Source organism: Pelophylax lessonae (genome assembly GCF_965119305.1).
Source record: "Pelophylax lessonae genome assembly, chromosome: 12".
Classification (NCBI taxonomy): Eukaryota; Metazoa; Chordata; class Amphibia; order Anura; family Ranidae; genus Pelophylax; species Pelophylax lessonae.
In genome coordinates, this window is record NC_138779.1 from 168,457,858 (window position 1) to 168,482,159 (window position 24,302).

Below are 24,302 nucleotides of genomic sequence, written 5' to 3' on the forward strand. Positions count from 1 at the left end.
AATGCTGATTCCTTTCCTGACAGTGCCCCCCCCCCCCTGAGGGGCAGCCTCTGGATGCCCTCTGACAATGTTTTTCCAGAAATTTGCTATGAAATTCTCTCAGAAGCTTAGGAGCATGGATATTACCCAATGGTTCCCAGGAATTGTCCTCCGGGGGGTATCCTTTCCATTTTCATTAGGTATTGAGTGCGATTGCCTCTCCGTCGGCAATCTAAGATAGTCTTGATCTCAAATTCAGGCTCCCCTTCCACTGCAACTGGAGGAGGTGGTACCTCTTCTCTCCCCGCGTATGAGCTCGGTATTGCGGACTTCAGTAGCGAGGCATGAAACACCGGGTGAATTTTGAAAGAACCGGGCAAGACTAATTCAAAGGCCACAGGGTTCACCACCCTCTTGACCTCGAAAGGACCAATGAATCTTGGCCCCAACTTCTTGGAAGGGCAAGAAAGTTTTAAATTAGTTGACGAGAGCCAGACCTTATCTCCCACCTTGTGTGCAGGGTTCACCTTCCGTTTGAGGTCAAAGAATTTCTTATAATCCTGTTGGGCTTTCTGAATATTGTCCTGTAGTAACTGAAAATTAGCTTTAATGGCAGCCAGTCGATCCAGGACTGCGGGAACCGTGATTTCCTGGTCCAAGAAAGAAGGATGGAAGCCATAATTAGCCCAAAACGGGGTTTGGTTGGTTGCGGCATGTACAGAATTATTGTAAGCAAATTCTGCGCATGGGAGCAGGGAGACCCAGTTGTCCTGAGAGCTGGTGCAAAAGCATCGGAGGTACTGTTCTAGAGTTTGATTTGTTCTTTCAGTCTGCCGTTGCTTTGTGGATGGTAGGCAGAGGACAGGGACACTCCAACCGCCAAGGCCTTGCAGAGCTCCTTCCAAAATCTAGAGGTAAATTGAACGTCTCGGTCTGATACTATATTATTTGGAAGTCCATGTAACCTGACCACCTCTTTGATGAATGCGTTGGCTGTTTCCAAGGCAGAAGGAGTGCCCATCATGGGCAGGAAATGAGCCATTTTTGAAAGTTGATCTACGACTACTAGGATGGTGGTAAGCCCTTCTGAGGGCGGTAGTTCAACTATAAAGTCCATAGATAAACCTTTCCAGGGCTGCTCTGGAATCGGTAATGGCCTCAACAGGCCCCATGACTTGACTTTTGCCCCTTTGTTCCGTTGGCACGTAATGCAGGAATTCACATACATTCTGCAGTCCTGGTGCAGTTGAGGCCACCAAAAGCGGCGTTGAATAAGTCCGTAGGTTTTTCTCACCCCAAAATGTCCGGCGAGTTTGTGGTCATGAAAGGTTTTGAGGACCATCAATCTCACTTGTGCGGGAACAAACATTTTTTCCTGGTACCAGAGGAGTCCATCCCGTTTTTTTAGAGACTCGGCTTCGAGTCCTGTACATTGGGTAGAGGCTTGTTGAATTGAGGTTTGTAGGTCAGCGTGGATCAGGAAAAAGTTTTGAGCTGACAAGATGGTATTGAGCTCCGTTGTGCTGGGAGAGTCTGGAAACATCCGAGACAGGGCATCCGCTTTTCCATTCTTCGACCCTGGCCTGTAGGTGATATGGAAATTGAAGTGTGAGAAAAATAAGGCCCACCGGGCTTGTCGAGGTCTTAGGCGTCTAGCGGCCCTGAGATATTCTAGATTTTTGTGATCCGTGAATATCATAATAGGTTGCATTGCACCTTCCAGCAGGTACCTCCATTCTTCTTAGGCACATTTAATGGCCAGGAGTTCCCGATCCCCCACATCGTAATTCCTCTCTGGGGGTGACATTTTCCCGAGAGAAGAACGCTACCGGATGTAGTAGGGCCTTTGGGCCTTGTCGCTGGGACAGGATAGCCCCTGTGGCTACTTCCAAGGCATCCACTTCGAGCATATAGGGTAAAGCTGGGTCCGGATGTTGGAGAATAGGTGCGGTCACAAACAGGTTCTTTAACTCATCGAAGGCTGACTGAGCCTCCGGTGACCAGCGGAAGCAGATCTGCTGGCGCGTAAGTTGGGTGATGGGTGTAATAATTGTTGAAAACCCCTTCACAAACCTTCTGTAAAAGTTAGCGAAACCCACAAATCGCTGAACTCCTTTTTTGTCCATGGGGGCTGGCCACTCCAGAATTTCTTTCACCTTCTGCGGATCCATAGATACACCCCCTTTTGAGATAATGAGCCTTAGGAACTGGATGGACTCTCTCTCAAATTCACACTTCTCCAGTTTCACATAGAGCCCATGTTTCCTCAGGGTGGCTAGTACTTTCTTAACGTGGATTCGGTGGAGTTCCAGAGTGGAAGAAAAGACCAGGATGTCATCTAGGTACACAATTAGGAAGTTGTCCAGAAACTCTCGAAAAATGTCATTCACCAAATGTTGAAAAGTGGCCGGGGCGTTACACAGCCCGAAGGGCATGACCATATATTCGAAGTGGCCAAACCGGGTCCTGAATGCTGTTTTCCACTCATCCCCCTCTCGGATACGGATAAGGTTGTATACCCCTCGGAGGTCTAATTTAGTAAAGACCCGAGCAGTCCGGAAGCGCTGAAACAACTCTGGAATCAAAGGTAGAGGATAGCGGTTCTTGATGGTCACCTTGTTGAGTTCCCGGAAATCAACGCAGGGTCTTAATGTACCATCTTTCTTCTCAACAAAGAAGATTCCAGCACCCGCTGGAGAGGACGAGGGCCTGATGAACCCCTTTTCCAAGTTTTCATTGACATAGGTCCGAAGAGTTTCCAATTCCTTCTCAGACAGGGGAAATATTCTTCTGAAAGGGATCTCTGCCCCTGGGAGAAGTTCAATAGGGCAGTCGTAGGACCTGTGAGGGGGTAAAACATCAGCCTTTTTCTTGTCGAATACATCCCCAAAGTCCCGATAAGCTTCAGGAAGGTCTTCAAGGGGGTCTGGGACCGGCTGGATGGCTAGACAAGCGGCAGGGTGTAACGCTCCTGCGTTTTTGTTCTAGTGAGCTGGATTTGCAGCTGCAGAATCTCCACTCAGTAGTCATGTAGAGATGTGTTGTATTACCAGATCCAACTCTCCAGACTCATCATTGTGGCCCGGCCTGCTTCAGCATGCAAATATACATACACTCAATAAGATGTTCCTGGAGTGATAGGATGTATACGATAGTATAGAGGTGATGTGCTGAAGGGACAGGCGTGAGCAGTGATAGCAATGATAAGCACTTGATAGTAATGTTCAGGAGAGTAGTAGATGGTGATAGGTAGAATGCAGATAGGTTAGTAATCATGTATGGTAACAGGTGGTCGAAGCGGATGAACTCTTGATGGCCCGGGCTTGTGATAGTAAGAAGTGGATAGGTCTCTTTGGTCATGGGTCCGGAACTAGGCAAGGACCCGTCGGCCAGAAAGAATTGAAGCCGTTGCTCCTTAACTTGCAGGGGGACCCCTGTTTCTTAGCTAGAGTGCAGTCCAGGAAACAACTACAAGCTCCGGAGTCAATAATTGCCGTGAGCTGGATCCTCTCTTCGGCTACCTGTAGGGAGACAGGAAGGATATGGTGAGCAGGGGACGGCTCAGAGACCTGACAGTTCAGAACAGACCGTGAATAGCACTCACTAGGCCTCACAGGACAGTTGCGGAGAAAATGACATGAAGCTCCACAGTACAGGCAGAGGTTCGCCTGGCGGCGACGTTGTCACTCTTCGGGGGTTAGGGAGGAACGAATTAGCCCAATCTGCATGGGTTCACCATCTGCAGAGGCATTGACAGCTGGTCCAGGAAGAGGAGAGGCCGCAAATGGAACCTTAGCCTTGACCCAAGTAGCTTGAGCCCCCTGGAGGCGTTCTGAGCGTCTTTCCCAGAGACGCCTGTCCATCTGGATGGCAAGGGAGATTAAATCTTCCAAGGATGCTGGTGTCTCTACCCGAGCAAGCTCGTCCTTTAGAGTTTCAGAGAGGCCATGTCGGTACTGATACTTTAATGCTGCCTCATTCCAGTCTGTGTCGGCTGCCCACCTACAGAAATCTACAGTGTAGTCCTCAGCCGGGCGTTTTTTCTGTTGTAGGGCATGTAAGGCAGACTCTGCTGTGACCGTGCGCTGGGGATTTTCATATAATTGGGCCATAGCCTCAAAGAAGGAGCTTACGGAATTTAGGATCGGGCTCTTCTGTTCCAGGAGGTTGTGTGCCCAAGTCTGAGGTTCGTCAGCCAATAGGGAAATTATAAACCCTACTTTAATGGTTTCAGAGGAGAAGATCCTGGGCTGGAGAGCCAGATATAACAAACAGGCATTCTTGAAGGCCCTGAACTTCCTTCGCTCCCCACGGAAGTGTTCTGGTGTGGGCACCCGTGGCTCTGGTGGCGGAGCTGAAACTGAATGGGCGGAGCTAGCTTCATCCGGTTGGGACGGAGCCGGTAGCGAGCTAGTGGCAGGCTGAGTAGGGTCCGTCAGGGAGGAGGAGCCGGCTAGGTTAAGTACCCGACCTTCCAGCTGGAAGTAACCATCTTGTAGTCTTTGTACGGCCTGGGTCAGGGCTGAAACCTGTTGGTACAGAGCCTCGAGCAGGAAAGCACCTCTGTCGGCCTCTGACATGGCTGGTTTATGCTGTCAGTTACCTTGGAGGAGGCCGAAGTGCTGAGAGGGCTTCCCTTGCAGCTCAGTGCGGATCACCCCTGGTGGTGAAACAGGAGATGACACGTCCCAAGGAGCACTGGATGCGGATTGATCCCGGATGGATGGATGGTGATTCAGGACCGCTTCCAGGAGATCTATAGATGCTCAGAGAAAAGAGACAAAGGTTAATGCCAGGCCGAGGGTCATACACAGATAATCAGACCGAGGAGGTGAAGGTACAGAGGGCTGTATAAGAGAGATAGTCCGTGGGATCCAAGCCAAGGTCGGTACACAGGAGATCCAGCAGAGGTGTCTTTTAGAGTAAAGAGTGGTCAGGGAAGCCAAGGTCAAACAAAGGAGAGATGCAGATAAATCAAAGGAGCAAGCCGGGTCAAACAGGAACAACAGGCAATCGGACAGGTCACGGGTACAGGAGCTGATGATACTGTAAACCAGCACTGAAGCACAGCCAGAGAGTGCTTTATATAGGGCCAGGGCTGGGGAGATGGGCGTGGTGACACACCTGCTCTGCCTCCGGCATTCTATTGTTGCTGAATGCTGATTCCTTTCCTGACAGTTGTCAGCAACGGACACATTAAAAAAAGCCCACACTGCGGAGCCATGTGCCAGTGTCCTGGGAGCGCCAGATGTTACTGTACATGGTTGATGGCTCGCTCCCAATACATTTGCAGTCTGCTTTGTACCTCTTGTGCAATGCAAGTTCTGCCTGCCTCTCCTCCCTATATGCCGGTCTGTCTCTCCCTCTGAACTCCCCTCCTCTTCCTCTCTTGTGGCCACCCACGTGACGTCCATAGATACATCATCATCCATGTCACCTTCCCCACCACTAACATTCGAGATCTCAGAGAAGGCAGCAACAGCGGGGACCAACCTCCTTGGGCTGATCTGGGTACTATCGTCAGACTGCTGAGTGGCCGCTGTTGCTACCTCCTATTCCTGATCCGATGCAACAATGGCTGTGCATCACAAATGTCTTGTGATGGATCAGAAAATAATTCCAGTGACTCAAGCGGAGGGTATGTGGTGGTGTTTGTGGTGGTGTCTTTGGGGGTGCACACAGCAGAGAGTGAAGAGGGTGCAGATAGAGAGGATAGGAGGGTACAGAAGAGGAAGGCTGAGTGAGCCACTCAACCAAGTCAGGTGCGTCCTTTGACGTAATCGAACGCACCTTCTGAAACTTCACACTTTGGCTCTGGCCTACTGCTCCTGCCCTACCCCTACCACCCCTGCGTAAGTGTTTGCCTCTTCTTTTGCCTGTCATGTTTTTAAATTACCATGTGACAAAAGTCTCTAGAGAATCGAAGTATATCTGGAAAAAGGTATATAACACCCTGATTCAATATGTGATATTGGGGGGCCACAGTTTTATCACACCAGTTCTACAAAAAATTGCCCAGTAACTGTTGTCACTGTGTGTAGCACAGTTAACACAGAAAAAGAGGCCACATTTTTGCAGGACTAAAATACACTCTTAGAAAAGTATAATGTTAAATAACACCCCACTTCAATATGTGGTATTGGGGGGCCACTGGTTTATCACACCAGTTGTTCAAAAAATTGGCCAGTGAGTTTGGCACTGTGTGTATCAGACTTAACGCAGCAAAAGAGGGAATATTGTTGTAGGACACAAATACACTTATAAAAGTATACTCAGATAACACCCCACTTCAATATGTGGTATTGGGGGGCCACTGGTTTATCACACCAGTTGTTCAAAAAATTGGCCAGTGAGTTTGGCACTGTGTGTGTCAGAGTTAACACAGCAAAAGAGGCAATATTGTTGCAGGACACAAATACACTTTTAAAAGTATACTGAGATAACATCCCACTTCAATATGTGGTATTGGGGGGCCACTGATCTATCACACCAATTGTTCAAAAAATTGGCCAGGGAGTTTGGCACTGTGTGTATCAGACTTAACGCAGCAAAAGAGGCAATATTTTTGCAGGACACAAATAAACTTGTAAAAGTATACTCAGATAACACCCCACTTCTATATGTGGTATTGGGGGGCCACTGGTCTATCACACCAGTTGTTCAAAAAATTGGCCAGGGAGTTTGGCACTGTGTGTATCAAATAGAAAATTAGGTAATATCAGCGCACAGAAAAATTTGAATAATTAATAGCTGCTGAACACTCAGGTCAAAATTACAACACCTGTATTACAAAATGCAGCGCTTCTAATCCACATCTAATATGGCTAAAATGTCATCTGAAGAAATGGCATATGATAAATGTCAAATAAAACATAAAATCCAGTGCTTTGCGAAAGTATTCGGCCCCCTTGAACACTTAGTCTCCTTAACCACTTGCCGACCGCTCACATGGAGCGTACTGCGGCAAAGTGGCTCGTTCCCGTCCAGCGACGTAGACCTACGTCGCTGGACTCCTCCCCCTGTAGGTGGCGCTCGCACGCCGCCGGAGGCGCGCTCCCGCTGTTTTCATTCACAGCGGGAGTCGGGCCAGGGGAGGAGCAGCGGCGATCGCCACTGCTCTGCCCCGATCGTCGGGGAATCTAGTGAGGAGATCCGCCCGCCTGTGTAAACAGAGCGGGCGGATCTCCATAGTGACAGGGACTGACAGATCGGAGTGTTCAGCATAGCTGGACATCTGATCTGTCCTTCTGTCACTCAGTCACCTCCCCCCCCACACGTCAGTAAGCACCAGGCATACATTAACCCCTCCCTCTCCAATAAAATTAACCCCTTCACTGCCAGTGTCATTTTTACAGTAACAGTGTATATATATAGCACTGATTACTGCAGTAATGTCACTGGTACCCCCAAAAGTGTCAAAAATGTCAGTCAAGGGTCCTATCTGTCCGCTGCAATGTCGCAGTCCCGCAAAAAAAATCGCAGATCGCCGCCATTACGCGTTAAAAAAAAAACACCAAAAATGACAGAAATCTTTCCCTTAGTTAGTAAACGCAATAACTTTTGCGCAAACCAATCAAAATACGCTTATTGCGATTTTTTTTACCAAACATAGGTAGCAGAAAATAAATTGGCCAAAAATTTAAAAAAAAATTGATTTTTACATTTTTTGGGGGGGGAATTTCATATAAAAAATTTTTAAAAATATTGTTATTTTTTCAAAATAAACGCTTTTTTTTGTTTATAGCGCAAAAAGTAAAAATCGCACAGGTGATCAAATAGCACCAAAAGAAAGCTCTGTTTGTGGGAAAAAAAGGACGTAAATTAAGTTTGGGTACAGCGTCGCACGACCACGCAATTGTCAGTTAAAGTCGCACAGCGCCGAATCGCAAAAAGTGGCCTGGACGGAAGACAGCAAAATCCTCCGGTGGTCAAGTGGTTAATGAGCACAATGGATCAGCAATAGCCCTCCTCTCCCAACATGAAAGCAGCAATCCTGGATTGATCACCACTGAAGAAGTCTCCGCCCATAGGGTGACGATACGCATACGGGGGGAAGGTGGAGCCTTAGACGTCACCCGCTGTCATCTGGAGTCCAGCGAGGTCCGTGCAGGACTCGCCGCTCCCGACTGTGACACTCGTTTTGCCTGCTTTCTGCTGACACAGAGTAAGAGGCTTTCTTTTATGTGCTTTTAAATAAAATTGTTACACTATGGGTTTGCCCATTTTATGTTCCTTATAACATGTGAATGAGTGGAGCTGTGGAGGTCTGTGCTGATCCAGGATTGCTGCTTTCATTTTGGGAGAGGGGGGCTGTTGCTGATCCATTGTACTCATTAAGGATACTCAGTGGAACAGTGGAGGTCTGTCTAAGCTGATCCAGGATTATTGTTTCCATGCTGAGAGAGGAGTGTTGGTCTTGTTCCAAGTTGCTGTAAGGTGAGAGGCCAATCTACATGGTAGTGGTCAACTGTGCACTGTGAGCACTTGTGTTCCCATCCAGGATCATTCACCTCCATCTCACGGGCTTTGCATGGACTTTTCTGTCTCCTTACAACATCTACAGTGCCTTGCAAAAGTATTCAGCCCCCTTGAACTTTGCGATAGACCAGTGGCCCTTCAAACCACATATTGAAGTGGGGTGTTATCTGAGTATAATTTTACAAATGTATTTGTGTCCTGAAACAATATTGCCTCTTTTGCTGTGTTAACTCTGCTACACACAGTGCCAAACTCACTACCCAATTTTTTGAACCACTGGTGTGATAGACCAGTGGCCTCCCAATACCACATATTGAAGTGGGGTGTTATTTAACAGTATACTTTTCTAAAAGTGTATTTTAGTCCTGCAAAAATGTGGCCTCTTTTGCTGTGTTAACTCTGCTACACACAGTGACAACAGTTACTGGCCAATTTTTTGTAGAACTGGTGTAATAAACCTGTGGCCCCCCAATACCATTAGATTGAAGCGGGGTGTTATCTGAGTATACTTTTACATGTGTATTTGTGTCCTGCAACAATATTGCCTCTTTTGCTGTGTTAAGTCTGATACACACAGTGCAGCGCTTCTAATCCACATCTAATATGGCTAAAATGACATCTGAAGAAATGGCATATGATAAATGTCAAATAAAACCTAAAATAGATGTTGTAAGGAGACAGAAAAGTTCATGCAACTTCCGGCTGTTGCTGTATTGAAGCGCCATACCGCTTGCCACGCTACTGATTTACATGCTGTCTTATTCTGAAGCCAAATGTGAGTTGTTTACCTTACGTTTTTAGAAATAAATTGCTGGTTTTTATATACTACACTAGGAAGTCCTTCCCTTCATTTTGGTGTTTGAGTCTGATATCCATATAGGATACCCCCCTTTGTCCTTTGATGCCTGATGCTGGTACCCATAAAGGATCACTGCAGCCTGTCTGAAAGGGACCTGAAAGGAACCACTACAGGACCGTTCACCATCCCATTGGAGAATCTTATTACCTAGTGATACAAACGCTCTTAAAGAGTGTTTTGGAGGTGAGCGGCCATTGCACTCAGTTAGGATACTTGCTCACCATCACCTGAGAAGCATTTTCCCGCACTTTGTGATTGGTCACAGTTTCCCACACTTTTTCGACATTTTTTTGCACATCAGCACTTTATGGAATTTCACGAACTTATAAATTATATATGAACATTTGTGCTCTTTTATATATGTGCCTTTGCCTTCACAATTTTTGAAACACATTTTTTGAAATTATTTGAAATTATTTGGGTTACCATACCGTTTTTCTTGGTATAATTCATTTATTTACTCGGTATATATTTTTCTCACTGGGTATTCTTATTTTCTCCCACTTTGGAGTTTACTGTTATTGGTGACTTTGTTTAGTCTACCACCACTGAGCACTTTATTCACTGTCACTTTCCCCTCACAGTGACATTAGTTCGCTATTAATATTATAATATTTATATATATTTTTTTGGGTCGCTATTTATTGGTAATTGTTTTTTCACTTTATTTATGCATTTTTATGCACTCCTGTCACTTATGCACTTTATCACATCACTATTCATTTGATGTCACGATTTTCAATATTTATTCATTGTTGATGTGAGTTTTAAAAGTGAATTCTCTTATTTGGTTTTATCTGGGATCAATTGAGTGCCAATTTTATTCCTCTTTTATCTATTGATCTTGGGGCATAGTAGTTGTTGTGCAACACTGTAGTCAAATTAAATTGATTTGATTTTTTTCACACAAATAGAGCTTTCTTTTGGTGGTATTTATTCACAACAGTTTTTTTTTCTACATAAACCACTTACCAAAATCTTTGAAAAAAAAAAACATGTTTTTCTTAGTTTCTGTTATAAAATTTTGCAAACAATTTTTTTTTAATAAATTTATGCCAAAATGTACTACATTTCTTTAGTAAATATAACCGATATCATTGTATATTTGTCAGTGTGAAATTTACAGAGTCTGCAAACTATGATATACAGCTTTTATTCTCCAGCATTCTAGACAGTGACTCACACTAGACATCAGTTTGCCAGAAACAGGATTGTTAAAAACTGTACAAAAAATTCTGACCCGTTTCCAAATGCAGCATCTTGCAGGTTATATAAGTTAGGCGTCGCTCCCTTATTGGTGGAAATTGTGCAGAATGTAAGATGTCAGGGTGAGAAGGATACCTAGCTCACCCAACCAGCGAAGGGTGACACATGGAAACAGGTGAGTATTTCTCTAGCTCGTTTAACTCTGGCAAGTTGTCCCCAGTCAACGAATCACTAGTGTTATATGAACTTAACTCACCAGAGGCAGTTGCATAACAAGAATTGAAGGAAAAATGTACAAGCATTTGTCAGATAAAGTAGTAAATAAATACTGTATGTATTTCAGCAGTGTAATTAGCTGGTTGTCTGATGTTCACCTTTAAGGGAAAACTGTAAGATAATAATGTAATAATAACTGAAATATTGTAACAATCTTACCGTCTAATTTTGAAGACGAAGTAAACAATTAATCCAATGAGAAGAAGAAATATTAAAATGCCTAATACAGATCCAACAATAACTCCTATTAACAAAAACAAAGTTTATGTCAATATATCTGTGTAATATTGGACTTAATGTCATTTATTTTTTTCTTACTTATTTTTTTTTATACCTGTACTATCAGTGTAGCAGTCAAATATGCCAGTGACAGCTGCTTCATCTGTTCCCAAAGTGACTACTTTAACCATGTATCCTTTAGCAGGTTGAAGGCCAGATATTACATTGCTTCTAGTACAGTTGCTGTTATAGGGCTTATCGTTGACCACCACTTGGATGTTAGAATAATTGCCAAATGGACACTTAAATTCCACTTTTATCTGGTAACCATCGACTTTTGAGCATGAAAAATCCCTGACAAGACTTGGCACTAAGAAAAAAAAAATATTTATTACCAATTTATCATAAAGGGAAAGTATAGTGAGATTTCAGCAAGCACATATAGTATTTTGTGATATTATATCAAATAACCCCCATGACCCCTTTTTGGAAGGTAGACAGTCTGAGGCATTTATCAAGAGGCATGGTGAGTTTTTTGAAGTTGCAATTTTTGACACAATTTTTTGGAAATTAAAAAAAATGAAATAAAATTTGTTTACAACTTTTTTTTCTGTTACCAGGGCAGTACAGTGTCGTCATATGACTGGTGCGATGGTGATCAGGGATACTGACTGGTGACAGTATGGTAAAAATGAACATATCGTTTTTTTTCAATTTTCTAAAAAAATGTTAACATTTTATTTTCCTATTTTTGTACATACATTCGTAGAACAGTTCAGTCTCCCCACAGTGACACTGTACTACTCTGGGGATGATCAAGGATTTTTTTTTTCTTGTACACTTTGGTTGCTGTTGCAGTGATGATCACTGCAACCGCAATGTTTTGAACGGTCATTATTTGGTTACATTCATAACAACTGTTATTTAATATTGTGTGCTGTGATTGGTACAGAGTGCTGTGATTGCTACCACGTGATACCTGTGGGCCAATCACAACATCACTTAAGAAAACACAGCCATTATGAATGAAATTCATTCCAGCATTGTCAGCCTTTCACATGCACCCCCGTTGTAGATGAGTGGCCTAGCTGACACCCATTGTACAGGTATGGTCCACCAATGTTATTATCAGGAAGGTTGTCCACAACACTGATGTGCATGTAGACAAGAAGGCTAAAAGAAGCTGGAGAGCAGCAGAAACTGAGATGCAAAATAGGATATAAAAAGTTTAAAACCATATTTTACAGAAAAAAAGCATTACAATTGTATATGATTCACATTTCTTTAGGAAACTAAAGAGGGTTTCAAAAAAGCATTTTCCTGATAGTAGGAACCCTTTAAAATGGAACCATATTCAAATATCCCTGCTGCCAGTTTCAGTAAGTTTACTGACAAATGTAGTAGATTCAAATGAGTCTTAATTTTGCCACTTTTACAAAGTGGTATGATACCTGCATTAAATTAAAAGAGAATTGGCTACAGTTTGTAGATAACAAAATAGGAAGTAATTAGGAGGACCAACTCAAACTTGTGTACAGACAAGCAGTGTGACTGTAATACTCTTGTTTGTTATAAATCACTATACAACAAGTCATAGGTCATAAAAAGCAGAAAGGTCTGATGACATACCTGTCTCCTTTGTTGTGGTTTGTGGTGTGCTGTATGAGATCCATGTTAAATTCATTTGATTGAGACCTCTCTTTTGTGGAGCAATTGTATTTCTAGCAAAACTTTCCACGCTGAACTCATAAATATATCCGGGTTTCAAACTATCTACAACGATTTTCATATCTTCTGTTGTTTTGTTGCATACAGCAATTTCATTTTGCAGAACTATGACACGATAACCATCCACATTACTGTTGCTATACAATGGGAGATCCCACTGTAATGTTGCTGTGGTGTTGTTTGTGTGAACTGTAAAGTTCTGTGTAGAAACTGGGTCTAATGAAAAAAAAAAAATGGTTTCTTAAAACGTATGCCTCTAGAGAATACATTGTGCCTGTAATTTTCACATGGATATTAAAAGGTGGAGACTGGAAGGCCTGCTTAATTCATCGCCTGAAAAAAATATTCAGGCAGTGAAGTGAGAGACTTTAAAATATTTATGACAGATGTACTACATTTACTATTATTGCTGGTCAATTGATATTCTTAGAAGGAAGTCAGCAATTGCCCACATGGTTCTATAATGTTTCCCTTACAGGGTCTGTCAACTCAGTAAAATGTTTTAGTTAAGAATATGTCCTAGCTCAGTGAGTCACTCTTAGACACCTCCATTCTTAAGGTTAAAAACTCCCAACTGTCATGTTGCCTTTCCCCTATGACCTAATTTGCCATGAGGAGGAAGAAAAATGAATAGGCTGCTTCAATAATGCAGTTCAGTAACAAAAATAATGTTGAAAGTGGCCCATAGTAACCAATCACACTTTACATTGTAGTCTTTTGGAATAAGGCTGATTTGGTTTTATTACATGCAAAAATTATCATGAATTGCAAATACAGCGTGTAAAATTATTATTTGATCCCCTGCAGATTTTGAAGGATTGCCTAATTACAAAGAAATGAAGGGTCTATCATTTTTTTTCCCCATTTTATATTTATTTTATTTGAAAAAGAAAAAGAAGAAAAAAAAATCATACAATTTTCAGTAAAATATACATAACAAAGGCAATAATAACAACACATCAGGGCAGTAACCCCCTAAATACAAAACCTAAATAATTTAATTCTGATCAACATAGGTAAAAAAAAAAAAAAAAGCTCAGGTGCTTAGAGTAGAAAACACAAAGACAGGATACATCCCTTAAAATAACAAAAGAAGTGCAGCGCTAACGAATATGAAGATGCTTTTAAGGAGAACAGTTCAAAGGTGCAAATATGGTGAAGCATGCACAAGGTAAAACAGTCAGTGCTCTTCAGTGTACTGGTAATCCTCCACCCAGTCTCATTAGCCTCTCACCTCACACTTAGCCCCTGTGTCACCAGACGGGCTAGTAAGACATAAACTTTCTCCAAGGATATCACCAATATGGATTAGATCATTAATCCTCTTCATCAGTGTATAAAGCTCACAGGTAACAGATCACAGGTCCAAAAAGCAGGTCACAGGTCCATAAGGAAACAAAGGTCCGGACATAGTGCATTACCGTAATAAAATACTTTTATTGAGCATCACATAAATCATAAAAATGACCTTGTAAAGCACTCAACAAGTGCATGTAAAAAAAAGATTGTATTGTTAAACACAGCGGTCTCATCTGACCGCAATGGAGACCACTGTGTGTAACAATACGATCTGCCTCTGAAGACGTCTAGCCAATGACGAAACGCGCTAGGTGGGACGCACATCGTGACGTCACTTGAGCCCGGTGGAGCGCAAGCCGGAAGTGCGGCTCTCCTTTACCGTAGCTCACACAAAGTGACAGCGTTTTTCACGGTTTTTTACCCTAATCTCTATTTGGAACTTGCCTTTTAGTATATGCTTTTATGGACTGTAATATTGGCTCATTTGCTTATGGATAGTGTTGAGCGAACACAGACTGTATTATTCGGGTTCATACCGAATAATTGGATTTTTGTTACCCGGTCATTTTATTTCCGGGTTTGTATGTAATGACGCGCTTTTAATGGCGGGCTTTCAACAGCCAATCAACAAGCGTTTAAGTGGTGTGCCTTAAGCCATCCCAGCCATGCCTACTAATGTATTAGTAGCTGTGATTGGCCATCTGAAGCATGTGACCATGTCTTTATAAGTTCGAGAGCCCCAGCGCGCTGCGCCATTCTGCTGTAGTTTAGGGAGAGAGCACACATCATACGTGCTGGCTGCTGATTAGGGACAGACAGTGAAAAATTGTATTGTGTCTGAAAAGAATGCAGGGACAGGTCGGAGTGCTGCAGGCAGGGCGAGTTATTAGGGCATTTTAGGGCGAGGCTGGAGAATAGGCAGGGTCAGTGTTCTACATCGATTTTGCTGTGTGGGGGGGTGGTTGTGCAGTGCCAGTGAATGATCTTATCGATCATTTTAGGGCGAGGCTGGAGAATAGGCAGGGTCAGTGTTCTACATCGATTTTGCTGTGTGTGGGGTGGTGCAGTGAACACTATCTTTTTGCCCGCTGTGGAGGAGGGATAAAAAATCAATTTTTATCAGTCAGTTGTGTGCAGCGTTTTTGCTTCAGTGCTGCTGACTGTGATAAGACACTGCTGTGTTCACATGTGCTATTATTGAGTGATGATTTTCAATTTTATACACTTTTTTCTATTCCAGTATTCAATATACACCCTTTTGGGTTAAAAAAAATTAAATTGTGGCATAGTCTGTACTAATCTATTTAAAAATTACAAACTTAAAGGGGAATTTTCTTTTTTTTTCCCCTTCATAGCCTGCAGCAGAGCTGACTGACATAAGACACTGCTGTGTTCACATGTGCTATTGAAAAATCACCAATTTTATATCATATTTTCTATTCCGCTATTCAATCTACACCCTTTGGGGTAAAAAGAATTAAATTGCGGGATAGTCTGTATCGGTACGTGTGAGATACACCTTTCCAATTTTTGGGGCGCATCTTATACCGCCGAGGATTGCAGGGTGCTTCAGTTTGCCTCCTGCCTGTTCCGAACTCCTCCTACTCCTCATCCTGCCTTTGGGGTACAAAAAATAGTAATCGGGGCCTAGTCTGGGTCTGTACGTGTGAGAAAGATACACCTTTTGATATCATATTTTCTATTCCGCTATTCAATCTACACCCTTGGGGTAAAAAGAATTAAATTGCGGCATAGTCTGTATCGGTACGTGTGAGATACACCTTTCCAATTTTTGGGGCGCATCTCATACCGCCGAGGATTGCAGGGTGCTTCAGTTTGCCTCCTGCCTGTCCTGAACTCCTCCTACTCCTCATCCTGCCTTTAGGGTACAAAAAATAGTAATCAGGGCCTAGTCTGGGTCTGTACGTGTGAGATAGATACACCTTTTGATACCATATTTTCTATTCCGCTATTCAATCTACACCCTTTGGGGTAAAAAGAATTAAATTGCGGCATAGTCTGTATCGGTACGTGTGAGATACACCTTCCAATCGTTTGGGGCGCATCTTCCACCGCCGAGGATTGCAGGGTGCTTCAGTTTGCCTCCTGCCTGTTCCGAACTCCTCCTACTCCTCATCTTCATCCTGCCTTTAGGGTACAAAAAATTGTAATCTGGGCCTAGTCTGTGTTTGTACGTGTGAGATACACTGTTTTATAAAAATATTTCTATTCCGCTATTCAATCTACACCCTGTTTGAGTGTAAAAAATTTAATTACGGCATAGTCTGTATCGGTACATGTGAGATACACCTTTTTAAATTTGTTTGGCGCATCTCCTTCCACCGCCGAGGATTGCAGGGCGCTTCAGTTTGCCTCCTGTTCCTAACTCCTCCTACTCCGCTTCCTCATCCTCTACCACCTCCTCATCCGGTCAGCGTAACACATTCACCACCAACTTCAGCACAGCCAGGGGTAAACGACAGCAGGCAGTTTTAAAACTTGCCTGTTTGGGGGAAAAAAACACACAACGCGCAGGAGTTGTGGAGGAGCATGGAACAGCAGACAAATGAGTGGTTGCTGCCAGCGAGCCTCAAGCCCGGCCTGGTGGTGTGCGATAACGGGCGAAATCTCATAGCAGCTCTGGGCCTAGCTGGTTTGACGCACATCCCTTGCCTGGCGCATGTGCTGAATTTGGTGGTGCAGAGGTTCCTTAAAAATTACCCCGACATGTGAGAGCTGCTGCAGAAAGTGCGGGCCGTCTGTGCGCACTTTCGGCGTTCTCACCCTGCTGCTGCTCGCCTGTCAGCGCTGCAGCGTAACTTCGGCCTTCCCGCTCACCGCCTCATATGTGATGTGCCCACAAGGTGGAACTCCACCTTGCACATGCTGGAAAGACTGTGCGAGCAGCAGCAGGCCATAGTGGAGTTTCAGCTGCAGCACGCATGCGTGAGTCACTCTGCGGAACAGCACCACTTCACCACCAATAACTGGGCCTCCATGCGAGACCTGTGTGCCTTGTTGCGCTGTTTTGAGTACTCCACCAACATGGCCAGTGCCGATGACGCAGTTGCCAGCTTAACTATCCCACTTCTATGCCTCCTTCAAAAAACTATTCGGACGATGATGGAAGAGGATGTGGCACAGGATGAGGAGGATGAAGAGGTAACATTTCCAAGGCTTTCAGGGCAGTCATTTGCAAGTGGCTCCGAGGGTGGGTTCCTGCACCCACAAACGCCAGGGACACAATTGTCCAGCAGGGGCACAGTTCTGGAGGATGAGGAGGATGAGGAGGAGATGGAGGAGGAAATGGAACCATGTTCACAACAGGGTGGCACCCAGGCCAGCTCATGGCCATCACTGGTGCGTGGCTGGGGGGATACAGAGGACACAGACGATACACCTCCCACAGAGGACAGCCTTTCGTTGCCTCTGGGCAGCCTGGCACACATGAGAGATTACATGCTGCAGTGTCTCCACAACGACCGCCGAGTTGCCCACATTCTAACTTGTGCTGATTACTGGGTGGCCACGCTGCTGGATCCCCGTTACAAGGACAACGTACCATCCTTAATTCACTCACTGGAGCGCGATCGCAAGATGCGTGAGTACAAGCGCACGCTGGTAGACGCGATGCTGCTGGCATTCCCACCTGACAGCGGGGCCACAGTGGAAGCACAAGGCCAAGGCAGAGGAGGAGGAGGAAGAGGTCGCCAACTCCACAAGGGCACTGCCAGCACCTCAGAAGGCAGGGTTAGCATGGCCGAAATGTGGAAAAGCTTTGTCAGCACGCCACAACAAACAGCAGCACCAGCAGCTCATATGGAACGTCTTAGCAGGAGGCAGCATTTTACCAACATGGTGGAGCAGTATGTGTGCACACGCCTACATGTAGTGAATGACGGGTCTGCCCCCTTCAACTTCTGTGTCTCCAAATTGGGAACATGGCCTGAGCTTGCCCTTTATGCCTTGGAGGTGCTGGCATGCCCTGCAGCCAGTGTATTATCTGAACGTGTATTTAGCACTGCTGGGGGCGTTATCACAGACAAGCGCAGCCGCCTGTCCAGAGACAATGTGGACAAGCTCACGTTCATTAAAATGAACCAGGCATGGATCCCACAGGACTTTTCCGTACCTTGTGCAGAATAGAGATGGATACCGACCTTACCCAGCCATTGTTCTATTTTTGATCTTTCTCACTCTTTTGGGGTGTACCCTCATTTAAAATGACTGAAAAAAAGCAGTGTTGGCTACCTCGTCCTCCTCCACCGCCGCTTCCACCTACACCGCCCATAGGTGTGCGCAGCCTATTGCATTAGGGTGTGCACCCCAAAGTTTAAATACACATGCATGTGTTTGCCTACATGTATATGGCCCCGGTACATTACTCTCCCTGCTGGCAAAGTGAAATAGAAGTGTGTGGCACTTCTCTTATGGCAGAGCAGGTCCGAGGGAGATCTTTCCCATCTCCTCACTGGCAAACAAAGCGATAATGCTAATGTGCCCAGGCACACCCGGCACACCCTGTGCGCACACCTATGACACCGCCACACCCACCACCACCTCAACCTCCCTCCTACTCCATATGGGCCTCGTCCTTCACAGATGAAGAACATTGTTTTATTTTTCTGTTTTTTTTGTTGTTTTAAGTTATTTCCCTATCCACATTTGTTTGCAGAGCACTTGCCATGCTCTTAACTACGTTTTGCTGCCATTTGCAGCACTCTAGCCCTTTCCATTGGTGTTTTAGAGCCATTTTAGTGCCTGAAAGTTCGGGTCCCCATTGACTTCAATGGATTTCGGTGTCCGGGTAAAGTTCGGAAAAAGTCCGGGACACGGACCCGGACTTTTTTTTCAAGTTCAGCCGAACCCACCGAACACGGACATCCAGGTGTCCGCTCAACTCTACTTATGGAATAAACCCATTGGAAACTATATTACACTATCCAGACTCTTCTTTTTTCTCTTAAACATCCCTGACTGAAAGTTGTTGGCAGGAGGAGCGTTCTGAGAGGAGAAGGTGTCCATCTGGAGGGAACTTATCCAGACCCTGGGGGGTCACAAAACCTTTGTGGTCCTACTGTCGTATGACATATAGGGCCCACACAATCTGGTGAGTGTGAATTCTTTCTACCTTTCACAGAGGAGCACAAGAATTGTCACCAGGGATAAAGTGGAAGATTCATCATCACAGCACATAGCACTTTTCACTGTGCACCTTTATTTATGATAATTTATTGTATTCACCATTAAGGAATCACTTCACTTCAGTAATGAACTTTTGACATATGGACTTGATTATATGAACTTTCTTAGCACTTTATAAATCGCAAATTTATTTAATATTGCACATCATATTTTAAGTGTATTTATTTGTTCTTAATATTACCACGGGGATATATATATATATATGCACTTTATTGTTTGAAGATATAACAATACTGATTACTTGTTATATATTTTTCTGCAAGCGCTATAGGTAATCATCTATTTGATTACTCTACCTACCTTGAGCACTCACACTTTACTATAGCAGCTGCACACCTATAATTTCAGGATTAACCATTTATTTACTCATTTAGAAACTTATGACTCTCCATTTGGGAATACACTTTGTATATTTTTCTAACTAATATATAGTAGTAGAAAAAAAAAAGTGTCAATTATAAATCACTACCGTCATTCAAAGTGGCTATGTGTATATATAAAAGACCCTAACAGGGAGGGATGAGAAAAAAAAATAAAATAAAAATGATCTTCATCCACAGTGACAATGTGAACATATAAACCCCTTACAGAGAAGAAGAGGGTAACGGAGGAAAGAAGAAAATAATACTATAGGTCTTAATTAACATGATTACTCTGTTCCTTGAGGTTCTTTGGTGGTATATTGGAGATACTGAGAATAGTTCCTGTGGCATACCCTTTCCTTGGTTGAGCTGTTTGAGAATTTTACATCGCCTGTATATGATCACCATCTGGTAAGCAGTTAGTGTGCTCATCACGACTGGGTGTATATTCCATCTGATTTCACCATTGGTATCTGGGATCTCGCTCCTACTTTCCTTCCGCCATATACTGCATTGGACATTTTGGATTGCAAGTGGACATTTTTATCCAGTTCTATTCAGTTTTATCAAATTTTTGGCGCTGCTTTTATCCCCTTCTTAATTAACATGGTCAAGATCAACACCGGTATGTTCCATCCAATGATCACAGCACAATACCCTCCAATCGCAGGGAATATAGCCAGAAAACAACCAAGTATAATATAAGTAAAATTTGGGCTATAGGCAGCTTAATAAGGGTTAATGATTAACTAAACATCCATGCAATTTGGGGCCATTTCCCATATTAAAATGCAACATTGAGCACATTGGTTAACCAAGTTACTCAGCAATGTAGCATTAGATTCTGCAGGTTGCATGATAACTATGCAGGCCCCAATCTTGCATTTTACTTTGAAGACAAAAAATAAAATAAAAACACATAGCTATATCCTGAAAATTGCATATAAAACATATCATATGTGATCAAGGCAATATCAAACATTCCTAAGCTACATTTCTTGCAGTTTGAGATTATGAAAACAAAGAATACTGCAATCAGTGGCGGCCGGAGTGTTGGGGGCGCAGGGGCGCCGCCCCCCTATCCAATGCGTCCGGCCCCCTAATCTGCATGCAAGGGTGCCGAACGCATGGAGCTCAATGGGGCTTTTTTTTTTGCATCGCCTGATTAGAGCCAGAGGCTCTAATAGGCTTCAGCAAAGGGTGGACACGGGGTGCAGAGCAGTGCACCCTGAGCCCACCCATTGTGTGACAATAGCGAATGAATATTTGCTATTGTCACACGGATCCTCCTCCTGGCCAATCACGGAGCGGGTCTAATACCTGATTCCTGATTGGCCGCAAGGCAAACACCATGCCATTGGCCGAGGAGGAGGCGGGAGCGGGAGGACTCAAGGAGACACGCCGGGGGACTAAGGAGAAGGCGCCGCTGCTGATCCAGGTAAGTGCACTGGTCTCGGGGGCCACACTGCATTGAAGGGGGAATATACGCTGGTCACTGCATTGAAGGGGGCATGTACGCTGGTCACTGCATTGAAGGGGGCATGTACGCTGGTCACTGCATTGAAGGGGGCATGTATGCTGGTCACTGCATTAAAGGGGGCATGTACACTGGTCACTGCATTGAAGAGGGCATGTATGCTGGTTACTGCATTGAAGGGGGCATGTATGCTGGTCCCTGCATTGAAGGGGGCATGTACGCTGGTCACTGCATTGAAGAGGGCATGTGCGCTGGTCACTGCATTGAAGGGGGCATGTACGCTGGTCACTGCATTGAAGGGGGCATGTACGCTGGTCACTGCATTGAAGGGGGCATGTACGCTGGTCTCTGCATTGAAGGGGGCATGTACGCTGGTCACTGCATTGAAGGGGGCATGTACGCTGGTCACTGCATTGAAGGGGGCATGTACGCTGGTCACTGCATTGAAGGGGGCATGTACACTGGTCACTGGGCACCCTGAGCCCACCCATTGTGTGACAATAGCGAATGAATATTTGCTATTGTCACACGGATCCTCCTCCTGGCCAATCACGGGGCGGGTCTAATACCTGATCCCTGATTGGCCGCAAGGCAACCCCCATGCCATTGGCCGAGGAGGAGGCGGGAGCGGGAGGACTCGAGGAGACGCGCTGGGGGACTGAGGAGAAGGCGCCGCCGCCGCTGCTGATCCAGGTAAGTGCACTGGTCTCGGGGGCCACACTGCATTGAAGGGGGAATATACACTGGTCACTGCATTGAAGGGGGCATGTACGCTGGTCACTGTATTGAAGGGGGCATGTACGCTGGTCACTGCATTGAAGGGGGCCCGCGCGCTGGTCACTGCATTGAAGGAGGCATGTATGCTGGTCACTGCGTTGAAGGGGGCATGTACGCTGGTCACTGCATTGAAGGGGGCATGTATGCTGGTTACTGCATTGAAGGGGGCATGTACGCTGGTCCCTGCATTGAAGGGGGCATGTACGCTGGTCCCTGCATTGAAGGGGGCATGTACGCTGGTCCCTGCATTGAAGGGGGCATGTGCGCTGGTTACTGCATTGAAGGGGGCATGTACGCTGGTCACTGCGTTGAAGGGGGCATGTACACTGGTCACTGCATTGAAGGGGGCATGTATGCTGGTTACTGCATTGAAGGGGGCATGTATGCTGGTCCCTGCATTGAAGGGGGCATGTACGCTGGTCACTGCATTGAAGGGGGCATGTACGCTGGTCACTGCATTGAAGGGGGCATGTACGCTGGTCTCTGCATTAAAGGGGGCATGTACGCTGGTCACTGCAATGAAGGGGGCATGTACGCTGGTCACTGCATTGAAGGGGGCATGTACGCTGGTCTCTGCATTGAAGGGGGCATGTAAGCTGGTCACTGCATTGAAGGGGGCATGTATGCTGGTCACTGCATTGAAGGGGGCATGTATGCTGGTCACTGCATTGAAGGGGGCATGCTGGTCACTCTTTTAAAGGGGGCACACTGGTCACTGTGCATTGAAAGGGGGCACGCTGGTCACTGTGCATTGAAAGGGGGGAACGCTGGTCACTGTGCATTAAAAGGGGACACGCTGGTAACTGTGCATTGAAAGGGGGCACGCTGGTCACTGTGCATTGAAAGGTGGCACGCTGGTCTCTCTGCATTGAAAGGGTCCACCTATGACTGTCAACACCATCTAGGGGACATAATATGGTGAAAAAAAAGGGGGGGGGGGTGTCAATTCATAGATCACTGCAAGTGACCCTCATCCAAAGTGACTATGTGTATATATAAGACCCTAACAGGGAGGGATGAGAAAAAGGAAAAAAAATTGATCTTCATTCACAGTGACAATGTAAACACATTAACCCCTTACTGGGAGGAAGAGGGGAAGGGAAGAAAGAAGACATAACCATACTATAGGTCATAACATTTAACATGGTCAAGATCAGCATCAATATGCTCCATCCAATAATTACAATTCAATATCTTCCATTCTCAGGGAATTTAGCCAGAGGCCAACCAAGTATATTATAAATATAATTTGGGCTATAGGCATTTTATTAAGGGTTAATTATTAACTAAACCTCCATGCAATCTGGGACCGTTTCCCATACTAGAATATGACATTGAGCACATTGGGTATCCAAGGCACTCAGCAAGCAATGTAGCAGTAGATTCTGCAGTTTGCATGCTAAATACTCAGGCCCCAATCTTGCATTTTACTCAGAAAAAACAAAAAATAAGATAATTCACATAGCTATATCCAAAAAATTGCATATACATTTATCCTATGTGATCAAGGCAAGATCAAGCATTCCTCAGCTACATTCCCTTCAGATTGAGAGTGTAAAAACAGAGAATACTGCAATATGTACGCCAGATGGCACCAAAGAGCATTCTTTCCACTTATGACTGTCAACGCAACCTAGTGGTCATCATATGGTGAAAAAAAAAAGTGTTCATTAGTTAATACTCAGTTCAAGTCAACATACAAGGCCTTTTGGTGAAAAGCAAACTATCCATAATCCAAAGGGAGAGGTATAAAAAATATCATACTTCACAGGAGATGGTACTATAAACCTCAGCCATGTAATACCCTGGTTAAACCTATCCATACAATGGAGGAGGTTATGCAACAGTACAAAGGTCTATAAACTATTAATACTGCTGCAGTCCATCCTGCTGGAGGGACATAGCTCCCATATGACCCGACATTAGTGGGAGTAACTGGAGACAATTTGGGACCAGGAAAGGATCAATCTCCAAAAACGGAAAAAAGGCCGTTAGATCAGCTTGTGAGCGGAGAAAGAAGGAAGTCATACCTTTCTGTATCATAACCAAAATTGTAAATCTCCATCTATAGGCATGTCCCATTTGGCGCACCTGGTCCAATACTGGGCGGAGGAGACCACTGCATTGCAGTGTAGCTCTGGAGACGTATGGTAGTATCTTTACTTGTACCCCATCAAAATCCATCATACCTCCCATGCCTTCCAGGGTATTGCCTCCTTATGCACATAATAGTGAAGGTGACATACCACATCTCAAGGCTGATTTGGGTCTGAAGATTTAGGGCCCAATGCTCTATGAACCCTATCGAACTCCATATTAATGGGCAGGGTATCTCCCAGGACCCTGTGAAAGATAGCCAAAACCGTGTCTCGGATGTTCTCCTGTCCTGTTGCTTCTGGGAGACGCTTCCAGGTGTGACTGCAACACTACAGCTGTC

The 24,302-nt window shown here is 44.7% G+C and overlaps 1 protein-coding gene across 1 annotated transcript in view; it reads right to left on the minus strand.

Moving 5' to 3' along the window:
• The window catches only part of LOC309568939 (receptor-type tyrosine-protein phosphatase H-like), a gene marked incomplete at its 5' end in the record, with an annotated part of 1,053,085 nt that overhangs the window by 830,008 nt on the left and 198,775 nt on the right, over positions 1-24,302 (minus strand). The window contains 3 exons of the mRNA XM_082274706.1: positions 10,958-11,042; positions 11,133-11,387; positions 12,647-12,961. Of these exons, the coding sequence (XP_082130832.1) occupies positions 10,958-11,042; positions 11,133-11,387; positions 12,647-12,961 (655 nt within the window). The remainder of the gene's footprint in view (positions 1-10,957; positions 11,043-11,132; positions 11,388-12,646; positions 12,962-24,302) is intronic.